Source organism: Ruditapes philippinarum, unplaced genomic scaffold (assembly GCF_026571515.1).
Source record: "Ruditapes philippinarum isolate M1 unplaced genomic scaffold, ASM2657151v2 ctg4437_1_1_1_1, whole genome shotgun sequence".
Lineage (NCBI taxonomy): Eukaryota > Metazoa > Mollusca > Bivalvia > Venerida > Veneridae > Ruditapes > Ruditapes philippinarum.
Genome location: NW_026861652.1, coordinates 151,472 through 164,045, shown reverse-complemented (window position 1 = coordinate 164,045; position 12,574 = coordinate 151,472). Strand labels below are relative to the sequence as shown.

Genomic DNA, 12,574 nt, shown 5'->3' with positions numbered 1-12,574 from the left:
AAATCAACATTGAGAAAAATGGTAGGCAAAAGTAAAGAAAAGTAAAAAAATAATCACAGTTAAAGAAATAATTTATAAGTTATTTGCAATTCATTGCTGATTTTTTGCAGTATTATTCACTTTATTTCTACTTCGTGACTATCTCAGTGAGGGTTACTTTTGCATCTTCTGATTTATTTACTTTTTGTAATTTTCGTAGATTTTAAGTGCGTTAAGTGTGTGTAAATTACTTTCTTTGTTTTCTGACAATTTTTTACTTTTTAATACATTCGAAAATTATCACGAATCTGGATATAATGACTGGCAATACACATACAGTCAAAGTTGGGCGTGAGGCAACGTCAGAAGAAATAGCCATGTTAGGAAACATATGAGCCGCGTCACGACAAAACCACCATAGTGGGTTTGCGACCAGCATGGATCCAGACTAGCCTGCGCATCCGCGCAGTCTGATCAGGATCCATGCTGTTCGCTATCAGTTTCTCTGCTTGTAATAGAGATGGTAAGCGAACAGCATGGATCCTGATCAGACTGCGCGGATGCGCAGGCTGGTCTGGATCCATGCTGGTCGCAAACCCATTATGTTGGTTTTGTCGTGACACGGCTCATATCTCCTCAAGCCATGATTTTATTTCCTAATATGTATGTACATTTGCAGGACCAAAATGGAATCTTGTAAAAATCCGGAACTTTCTAATGATTTTATAATTCACACGTCCCTTGACATTGAGCCAGAGTTACAAAGTAGAAATATAATATAGTGATGAATACTGCCAAAAATCAATAATCAATCGCACAAAACATGTAAATTTTTACTTTAATTTTGAATCTTTTCACTTTTCTTAAAATCTTAATACATTTTAGTGTCAAATTTGATTTTCTTGAAACAGTTTGGCTCAACTAGAGGCATGCAGCTTTAAACATACAATGTCATTTCAAAACAAAACTGTACAAACATAACAACAAGCCAACACACAAACATTTCGACAATTGTTTTTTTTATTCAATCTGTAAGATACAAAATACTTAGCAATGAGTGATATTATTTCTAACAATGACTACAAAAATATATATATAAATATCATATCAGACAATTTGTGCAAATATTTTGGAAGACCTTTTTAACCTCTCTATAAAAGACAGAGACATATATTTAAACAGAGAATAATAAACGATTTATGATTAAAAATTAAACTAACAAACTCTTGTTTAAAGACCATCAATTAAACTAACACACCCTTGTTAAAAGACCATCAATTAAACTAACACACCCTTGTTTAAAAACTATCAATTAAACTAACAAACTCTTGTTTAAAGACCATCAATTAAACTAACAAACTCTTGTTTAAAGACCACCTTTAACACAACACAGCATCTATATTAGATTCCTCTATCAAAGACTGCTGATTCCTTTCACCATTTTGCAATGAACATAAATACATGTATGACGAATACCTCAACTGAAGGACCTCGTTCGAATATAGACAACAGCCTCGAATGTCGACCAAAGTGAATGGTCTTTGTACAGTTTTTGTTTTCCTGAATCGATGTTTGCATAGCACATTTATTATCACAAATAAAATGTTTTGAGTCACTTCAAATCACAAACACATCCTTTTCAATATAATGTAATGTTAGGTAGATCAATGTACACACGTTAAACATACAATTAATGAAATTTAAAATGTTGATCAAACAGATGTTTTTTCCTTCTCACTTTTTGGACTGATTATTTCTGAAATAGACCAGATTTTTGGTCTGGCTTGTGGTATATGCTGCCCGGAAGTGTTTCGCTCGCGTGACTGATTACGTAATTGGTCTACATCTAAACCGGAAGTAGTGGTACTGTTTTTCAGTGCTTTGACACTTGGTTCATTTGAGGTATCTTTTGTATCTACATTTCCATTAGTTATTTCATTTGAATATTTTTCAAAGTCTGAACCAACTCTTTGATCTGCAGGTAACATTCTCTGAATATAGTTCTTTGGCGCTATGTTATTCGTTGAAGATTCCTCCGCGTCTGAAATATCGGACAGATCGGTTGTTAGGTTGTGGCTGTCATCATCTTCACTAACAGAAAGGTGGGTCACATCCCGGTTACTCTCTGATTGGTCTAAAAAGTAATGAAAACAGCAATAAGATACAATATCAAATTTTCGAAGCATTGTCTATTTTTCAGGGAAGGACTTGCATTGTAATATTATGACGCACAACCCATAAGCTTAACTTTTAACTTAAAGGCACATAATGCCTAAGAAATCAGTTCTTTAGAAAGGTCAAATATGTGTTCAATACTGTTTTTGTGGTGGATTTAGAGCATTTGTTATGTTAAACAACTTAAAAGAGCAACACCGAATATGCAATAATGTAGTAATAAAGGTAGTAAAATGTAAAGAAAGTATAGCATTTTGACTTCCATTTAACATACTAAATTACTATAATTAAAAAATGCCAAGGAGAAAAGGAGCAAAAGATAAAAGAACAACTATTGAAAAGTCGCTTTTAAACATATTCATAGATTTTCAATTTTTCTTTTTTCTTCTTCATTGTCCATATTTTTTTTATTAGTTATATGTATACGTAGTTTTTCTTTTAATATACGTCAGAATCGCTCTTTATTTACAAATAACCTTTTTACAATATTTCTGACATCAAAATAGTTTCTTAACCCGAAGACGCTTGTGTCAGAGTTATTTCAAAAATTAAAAATGCAAGTGCGCGTTCTCTCTTCAAAAGCTATAGAAAAATACATATGTCATAATTATGTGGTAAGGAACGTTTCTTTTTTTGGCTGTATTAATTGAAGCTATCTAGCTAGTAAAAGATTTCCTGTTATACGCATTTCTTTATAATTATGAATCTGATTATAGTGTAATCATCAACAATTTCAAGCATCAGCTTTCATCGTATAGGATTAATTTAAAGGACCGCAGTTACGAATTCCTCTAGATAATTATTTTGAACTGAGTTTGAAATCAATTAATAACGCGACAACTGTTTCAAAAAGATCTTGCACGGCCCACACACCTATTTCATTATCTGTGGGAACTCTATATGTCAATATATGTCTTAAAAGTTGTTTTTACATTTTAAAACATGCTCTTTTTATCAATATTCTATTTGATGTTTTTTGTTGTGGGGTTAATGCCTTCAAACAGATTAGCGTACTGTACTTTCTACCAGAAAAGTGCAAACAACCTACCGTCAACATCGAGGTCACTTAGGTCAATATCTTTGTCGTCCATCTTTGATTCTTTCTTCAGCCTCCTTCTGGCATTGGCAAACCACGTGGATACTTGTGTCAAGGTCATTCTTGTAATAATGGCGAGCATTATTTTCTCGCCTTTGGTAGGATACGGGTTTTTACGATGTTCGTACAGCCATGCCTTCAGGGCACTTGTTGTCTCTCTGGTGGCGTTCTTTCTTCGAGCACTGTTTATGTCAAACCCTGAGTAACTGTGAACATAGAACAAAACTGACGTGTTGAATCAATAAAAAGGTACGAAAATTTTACTCCCATATAAAATAACTCGAAATCTAAATACTTATTGTAATCAATATGATTGTGTTTGAATAACACTTTTGAAGTAGTCCTTTGAATATTGATATACATGTAGCTAAAAATATTGATCTTTCTCCATAAAAATGAAACAAAAGCCGTAAAAGCTTGCAACAAATCCTTGATTACTTTTATACATAGGACTTTTCTTTTGATTATTTACTGTGTCCAGTGGGACTTTGAAAGAAAAGACTTACAATGCATTGTAAGGGTGTGCTGCCATCAGGTGCTCTAAGTAGTACGGTGAATTGACGCCAGGAGGCGCTGCTTTCAGACCGTCTGTTGCTCTCTCTGCCTTCAAACTATGCGCCTAAAAAAGCGGGAAATTCGTTACATTGGGTAAGAACAGTTTTTTACATGAACAATTCTTGGTGTATTTCCTTCACTCAGTGATTCAAAGTTTACAATATCAGCCGGAAATGACTTTTTTTTCAAAAGTAAATGTGTTTTTTTTTCAAGACATAAACAGGTTCAAACTATGATATTTGCATCAAAAACAACATATAGCCATTTAAGAATGGGCAAAGAAATAAGGCAAACATGTCAAACTGTGTTGAATTAAACATGCTGATTATTTGTTTTTTAGAAACTGCTTCATTTTGCTCCGAAGAAACCGATAGCTAATTTTTCTGACGTCTGTCTTGAATAATTCTTCAAAGTGCCAAATTAAAGCAAAAGGTTTGTGGACCTACTTCTCCCTATAGTACATGTAATTGCGTTAATATGTTGTAGATACTTTTTTTATTCTTTTTAATTAACTATGTTATACAGGCAAGTTCAGAAATTGATATTTTAAAATTGTTAGCATTATAATCATTGTTTATTGACGATCTCTTTATTTTGTATTCATACTCACCATTTGATAAAAGGCTGACGTTGCTTCGTTTCCCATGACGACATTTGGAGGATACTGTTGCCCGGCTGCAGCTCCGTAAACTGTTTCCGGTAAACTTGGTACCCTTGACAGGTAACTTGGTATTCCAGATTTTAACTGACAGGAACATATTGCGGCACCAGTCACTGGGTCCATCATCACCGGACGTCCGGTTTCACAGCATCGTGGTGACGTCATTTGACGCCCGACAGATGGATACACGACTTTTGGGGTCGATGTTCTGATATTCAAAGCTGATGTCGTCTGCAAAATAGATTTGCCAATAAAGCAGACGATTCTCAATTTTTTTATTGTATCGATTTCATTAAACAAATAAAGGAGATTCTATATTATACATGTACATAAAATATTTGAAGTTTTCAATCATTCGTATTGCATCGGCTCTTTTCTTACAATTCGGAGAAGAGTCTATTACGAAGCATAATAGCTGAGGAAATCAGGTCTGTCTTTACATAAAAATTATGCTAGTGTCTTTAATTCAATTTTATGCTGTAGAAAATGGCTTGCAGAAAGCAAATTTTTTATGTTAATTATATGTTCCTATACATGTATATAGTTTGCCAATCAAAATGATGATTCACACAATGTAGATCGTTGTTTCTGTCCTTTACTAAGTAAATATTTGAATATATTTGCAACCATTTACAATGTTAAAGTAAAGTGAGTTTTGACAATTCTATTGTCCCCCTAAACATTGGAATTTTCTTTATTTAATACCAGAGGCTTGTATAAAGGTGAAATTGACATTAGAATATTAATTTGAATTCTGTCACTACTGTTTTCGTCAAAAAAAAATCCGGAATTAAAAAAACGGTTAACTAGCATATAACTAAAGTGAAGAGTTGCAATTGTATCACTTATCCTTTATCAAATTTATTCATTTTTCTATTAAATTTCATTTACAGGTTACACTAGTAGTATCTTTAAAACTTCATCATTATCATTATTATCATTATTATTATTATTATTATTATTATTATTATTATCATTATTATTATTTTTTTATTATTATTATTATTATTATTATTATTATTATTATTATCATCATCATTATCATTTTCATTTTCAGGATTTTGTAAGTTATCTTTAAAGTCTGACCAGTGCATTAAAGCATTATCTAAATAAACTATATCACAAAAATCATTATTATTATTTAAAATTATTATTGAATATTTGCATCAGTCCGTATTTGTTGGAGATCAGTTGTCATATCATGTAGAATTGTTAATGAACAACCTCAAGAGACTTAAGTAAGCCTTCTCTTGGACGAGATGAATAAGATTATTTAAAATGACAGCAAAATGTAAGATTATTTCTACTTTTCTTCTTCTTTTTTTTCTTTTCTTCATAACAAAACTTAAAATGTTTAAATTAAATTAAATAATCATTGTTCAGACACGTTGCGCGTGTTTCTATTATGAACTGTATTGGTTTTAATTAATGACGTCACGACGTCATTTGACGCTGTCATATTACACTATGTTAATACAGAAACACGCACCGTGGTAATAATAATAATATTAAATGGGAAATAATTTTTTTCTTTCTTTAGAAAGGGCAGACATGAGTTATAATTTATAACTTTTAAATAATGGTTTTAGAACATGTCAATTAAATGCTTATTACCTAAAAGAAGTAGCGCTGAATTTGAAATATTTTGTCATAAAAATAGCAAAATGTAAACCTAAGTAGTATTTTGACTTCAATACAAAATTCATAATCACTAGACTTGTACTAATTGCCAAAAGGCAACAAAAACAAAAGATGGTAATAAGGTAATTGGCTAATGATCCTGATGTCATTGTAATTTTAGATTATAATTCCTATTGTTGTGTTTCTTTCTTGTTTTCGAAATGAATCGTTTTCAACATGTTTTATTTCTTTCTTTTATGCACGTACATGTATAACTAAAATAAAAGCAAATCATATTTAGACTAAATTACAATAAACTAATAAATGTTACACCACTAAAGATTCAACAAGAAGATCCATATTTTCATATTAACAACAAAACTGACCACAAAAATGTCTACATGGGGAGTGTGGTTTATCCCTATTAAGATGACATTGACATCTGATAGCCCCTTTTAACCTATCCTTCTTATCTCTAAGTTATGATACAAATATGTATAATTTATAATATAAAAATGTGTAACTTATAATGAAAAGACTTTCTAGTTTATAATATCATTATAACAAAAATGTGTAATTAATTCAAAAATGAGTAATTTGACATCTGATACCCTTTTAACTGATCATCCTTATATCTAAGTACTAAGTTATGATAAAAAAATGTATAATTTTATTATAAAACAATGTAATTTATAATAAAAACTCTCTAATTTATGATAAAATTATAATAATAAAATCATATAAAAATAGATCTAATTGCAAAGAATTTTGAATTTATATAAAAAATCGTGAATTAAAAAGGCATTAAAAGACAGATTTAAAATCAGCCTTTTATTGTAGATTCTAGCTCTGAAATATGAAAGATTTCCAATGCTTGTTTGTGTGAAGCATAAATCATATTAAAGTCTAATATAGTTATAACTTCTATATTTACATGTATTTATAGTTATAACATTTGTATAACCCATTTGAAATAATATTGTATTAATATTGTTTTCTTCTTTGAAAACGAATTATACAAAGTGTTTGGTGAAACAAAAAGGGGTAGCAAACAGAAAGTATATTTTGCTTTTGCTAGTATTCAAAATGTAATGTAACTATCATCTATTGATAATGTTATGTTCGTTAAAAGAGTATATTTTTGTGAAATTATGTATTTGAATAAATTTTAGAAAAGAACTTTCGAAGAGCTCAAGAAAACAATACAGTGGTGTAGAAATTTAATGTTAGCAACTGGTGAATAGTCGCTTGTCCTTTGTTCAATTAATGATTATTTTTTCTTATATTAAAATCCAGTCATATATATAAAAGAAGTCTAAGTTTGTATTGATGCTATACATGTATGTACCTGTGTGGTCACTGGTCGATGCATGGATACAGGCGATCCTTTGAACGACATCCCGCTTTATTGATGGTATCAGAATAAACTTCTATATAGGGATGCCAAAAAATCCTCAGATTTTGTAAATTTCTTTATATATCCTTAAAAATCGTATTTTATAATTAACCAAATTAACTGTTTTATCCGAAAAGGTGTTCACAATGCGATTTTCAAACGAAAGAAAAAAATCATCAATTTTTAACAAAACCACTAATACACTTCTCGGGTTATCAGAAGACTGTCATAGATGACTGTTAAATTAAGATAAATTCACATTTTTGAAAAATCTGTTTAAGAGATGATTTGACTTTAATTGAAAGCATCTTTAAATACTTGGGTATTAAAACAGATACCTTGACAAATGACTTCTCCCTTGTCATTGGTTGACGGGTATCTATTTGTCCCGTCTCGCCAAATCATATTATCTGTTAAATCTTTCAAACCCGCCCACGGGTAGATTACGCCGCCCAGGGTAAAGTATCCGTAGTTATCCAAATGGACATGCGAACAAAATAATTATATTTTAAAGTAAATCTGTAGAGACATTTATAAAACATGTTTGTACCCGAAGGATATATTTTCATACGAATTCAGCACTATTTAACAGTTGTTTTGGGGCGTTCAAACCATTTCAGTGATGTTCACAATGACATAATCATTTAATTGTGATGTGTAATTTATCATGAAACAATCGGAAAGCGACGGCTGATTTGGATTTTCGTTACAAGACAGTTAGATCTAACATCTTTATCGGTTCCGATCATCTATTGATATATCCCGTGTTACGGGGCACGGAAATAAGATATTGCACACTTAATGTGCCTTTAAGACATACTCTTGTATTTTTCTATATTCAACATCAAAAATAGAATGATATTGATAATGTATCACAAAAGATACGTATCAAATCATATAATAATCGATGTAAAGTATTGTTAAAACGACAGAAAGGGGGGTGACCGTATATTACTTAAACACGATGACGAAGAAGGTAAATTAATCACCGCATTGTTGTGGGAGATGTTTTCATATTTTACCATGCGTCTCACAGAAATAAGGAAAGAAAAGTATTTGTTATAAGATATGATACATTATATAAGTTCCTTCATGCGATTAATGTAATCAAATTTTATGACTTTATTCTCGGATTCATTTTGAATTGCAAATAAAAGCCATACATCCCTTTTATTCGTGTTAAACTTGTGTAATTTAATTCGTAAAAAATGAATTATTTTAGATTAGGAGACATTTCATTTGTATTGATGACGAATTAATAATAATAATAATAATAATAATAATAGTGATAATGATGATAATAAAATAATAATAATAATAATAATGACAATAATAGTAATAATAATAATAATAATAATAATAGTAATAATGATGATAATGAAATAATAATAATAATACTCTCCTGCATATCGGTCGAATGTTCCACTATCGCACACTGTCTGAAGTAACGTGAGTGTCTTCAATGAGCTGCGGAGGGAGCGTAATGGCCTGGATGCTGGCAGATGGATGGTTGGGGTGAGGAAATTTCTTCTGTGCGCAACTCAACATTTCTCAAGGGATTTTGACCAAACTTTCAAAAGAATCTGTCATCATTTTTGGTGAAATTATGACATTAAAAAAAACAACAGCAACAGAAAAAAAAATAACAGACAAACACTTCTGTTTTCAACTCCTACTACGTTTCTAAAGGAATTTTGGCTAAACTTTCATAGAAACTTTTTCATGAAGTGACCTGGCACATATTGTTCTGGCTTTATGATTCAAACTTTTGGTTGAATTACTGTCCTTTGTTTTTGTATCGTTTAAAAAAAGTAAACAGAGAAATACAGTTTCAACTTCTACTATATTTATCAAGCGCTTTTCAATAAACTTTTACAGAAGCATCATCGTCAAGTATCTTGGCTTTTTTGCATATTAGTAAATAATACACAGGGAAATCTCTTCTGTGTGCAACCCTTCTTTGATTTCAGTAAATGTTAAAGCTATTATATTAGATTGAAATTTTATACATATCTTTGATATATCACTGCACAAATTCCATAACACTGACCAACATAATTTTTGTATTTATCAGCCTAGAATTTTAAGTTATGGTCAAAGACGTGGCATAGGGGTAAATCGCTGTCACTTCTCTGTAATTCAGCTATAAAAACAAACTGATATATTGTAAATATTATAATGTTTCATTGGACAGAAGAATCATTTTAATAAGTTAAAAAAAACCAAAACCTTTGTGTAAAGAAAATATATATGTTTCGAGTGATCCAGAAGTACAACATGTACTTGAATGACAAGTTTTTTCAAATAACCTTTCTATTAAATGAAGGATTTAATATTATCAAATGATCATCTATTTAATTATTGTATAACGATTGTCTTATGTTGAGAAATAATCAATTAACAAAATTTTCAAGAAAACTAGAGTAAGCAATGTGACAAAGAAGAAATGATACCTGTTGCTTTTAGATTATGTCATATGAATGCCACAGCCAAAATAACTCCAAAAAAATGGTGCCAAAATTACGATTTTCATAAGGGATTCCAAATGTGTTCAAATGTTCTCAGTCTAATATCTCAAAAGGAAAGATAAATATTTATTACAATTTTTAAAGCTGAAGAAGTAAAGATGTAACCGAAATTTTACACTAATGTAAGGGAGACAAATCCGTTGGAATCAGTTTTATAAACTAGCGGCCCTTTGTTATCTACAAGTATGGATTCAACTTTATTAATCAAAGGGAGGTAACTGAATTCAAACCTGACGGCTGTAAAATGTCGGCCCAAACTGCCTAAATGACAATTTAAATAAAGTCGTGTTTGTATCTTTGGTTCAAATTATTTGTTTATGTCAATATTGTGGACTGCTTGTAGATAAAATAATGTTGCTCATTTGAGTCTCAATCTGTATAAATTTTAATGCATAATATATATTAAAAGCTCATAGAAACTATACTGATGACCATTCCTCAATAAGAATTTAAGAGACTGTCTAATCTAGGTATACTGAAACAAAAAAGAAACTTTCCCCAAGTTTGAATGTAGATATGATTGTACAGTTTTTCAATCCTTTTGAAACTCGATTTTTACGTTGAATAAAAATATCGGGCTTTTATACGGGGATTAGCTGACCGATTTTGCAAACAAAACGAGTTTTACAAGCTACTACATGTATATATGTGTGTACATCTAAGTGGTACCCTTGAACAACTGGCACATACTTTGCGAAAGTTTCTTTTTTGTTTCAGTATATATGTGTTTCATTTTGAAATTTACAGAAAAACAGATTGTACACATCAATAGCTATGCAATACGGTGGTTGACTTCATGTAGAGAAATGTTAAATCCAATTTTATGAAAATCTTATTGGACAAAGTGATCTCCACATCAATGAAAGGGAGGTAACTGTTTTTTAATACGACCAATAATGCTTTACTACTCAAGGGAGGTAATCGTTTTCAATGTAAAATGATAATGCATTATATATTTCAATAATCAACTCTTGACATTTGTGAAAATGAGCTTGCCCTGCTTTGAATTTAGAACGGTCCATTCCTGTAAGGATTTCAATCATGACCAAAATATAAAAATGAACACCAGTATAGTCTGAAACTGAACTTCTATTTTTAGTAACAGTGACCTTAATCACAGACACCTGGGTAGCAATCCCAAGCTGCCTCTTGATATAAGCTATCCATACACCAAGTTTGGTGTCAATAGGCCAAAGCAAACTAAAGTTATTGAGCTGAAACTGAATTTCTATTTTTAGTAACAGTGATCTTGACCTTGATTACAGACACCTGGGTAGCAATCCCAAGCTGCCATTTATATAACTTTCATAGAGTTTTACGTATGTTCATTCCTTTGAAGTTTCGTCAATATAAATAAAGTTGTTAGAGACATTTAAAGGGCAATTCTGCAAAATGACACATTTTAGATATTTTTCAAAAGTCCATCTCTTAAAACTTTGTGCTCTGTGGTCAGCTAAGATACAATAAGGAAAGTATAAAATCTAGAAATACTGTACACCTTAAATGCAGAAATACTGGGTTGGAAAGCTTAAAACAAAACATGAATTATTTTCATACATTCTTTAATATAAATCCGCATGATAATAAATCTAATTTCATAATCATTTACAGCATATTAAATACAAGCACAAAATAAAGTGTTTTATATTTATCACTAAACTAGAAATGAGCCGCGTCATGACAAAACAAACATAATGGATTTGCGACCAGCATGGATCCAGACCAGCCTGCGCATCCGCGCAGTCTGATCAGGATCCATGCTGTTCGCTATCAGTTTCTCTACTTGTTATAGCGTCTGTAATGCTGGTCGCAAACGCATTACGTTGGTTTTGTCATGACGCAGCTCAAATGGATAAATGTATGGAAGTTCAAGACAGAAAGGGACAACAGATAAGAATATAAAAACAAACCACGTTTTCAGAAAGAACAACACAAGGTGGAGATTTCAGTTGAACGAAACTTTGGGGTCAAGACAGCTGGAAATCTTAGTGAAGAAGTTGGAAATTTTATAGAAGTGAACAGAAAGGGAGAATCAAGACTGAAGTGTTGTAGATGTGAAGAGATAAGGGGAAAAAAAACACGCCTGAATGAGACAATGAGATGGATATTCTGAAGTATTACAAGAATATATAAATGTGGAGATGAAACAAATCATTTTCAGATTACAGCATAAAAGGCTTATTACCATACAAGTCTTTATAAAGAGCCAGTAGATAAGTGAGTTTAGATATTTCATATAGATAAATGAACACATTATGAAGGTGGTAGACAAAAATACATATCAAAATATAAAAGGTGAATTGTAACATGCCGGACAGAATCATTTTGTTGTTGCTGGGTTTAAAGTCAAACCAATAGGCGCTATTAAGAGGCTTTCTAGCTTTACTGGTGGAGAGAGATTTCAGGTAGCCTATCTGTGCCTTATTTCAGATATGAACAGGCACCTAAGTAGAACCACCAGCATTCTTTAAGCTACCTAGATAGCTTTCACACATGAAAAAATTTAAAAGTCCCTGAGCACTAACTTTCTCTCAGCTTGACAGTTTCCTCACATGAAAAAAAAC

General features: G+C 31.2%; 1 protein-coding gene across 1 annotated transcript; it reads right to left on the bottom strand.

The window, feature by feature from the left end:
• Positions 1 to 987: 987 nt before the first annotated feature.
• On the bottom strand, positions 988 to 7,759 carry LOC132716417 (iroquois-class homeodomain protein irx-4-B-like). The gene is made up of 5 exons (XM_060699689.1): positions 7,435 to 7,759; positions 4,416 to 4,697; positions 3,757 to 3,869; positions 3,203 to 3,456; positions 988 to 2,113 (listed from the first exon to the last, which is right to left on the bottom strand). Exons 1-5 carry the CDS (start codon positions 7,483 to 7,485, stop codon positions 1,692 to 1,694), a joined length of 1,122 nt encoding a protein of 373 aa, XP_060555672.1. The 5' UTR covers positions 7,486 to 7,759; the 3' UTR covers positions 988 to 1,691.
• Between the last annotated feature and the right edge of the window lie 4,815 nt (positions 7,760 to 12,574).

What these genes read in the sequence shown, in the direction of transcription:
- LOC132716417 (XM_060699689.1), bottom strand. Translation starts at nt 7,485, where the DNA reads ATGTCGTTCAAAGGATCGCCTGTATCCATGCATCGACCAGTGACCACA. An exon ending in GCACACCCTTACAATGCATT is followed by an intron (nt 3,457 to 3,756) that starts GTAAGTCTTTTC and finishes CTATGTTCACAG; the next exon opens with TTACTCAGGGTTTGACATAA. An exon ending in AAGTGACCTCGATGTTGACG is followed by an intron (nt 2,114 to 3,202) that starts GTAGGTTGTTTG and finishes ATTACTTTTTAG; the next exon opens with ACCAATCAGAGAGTAACCGG.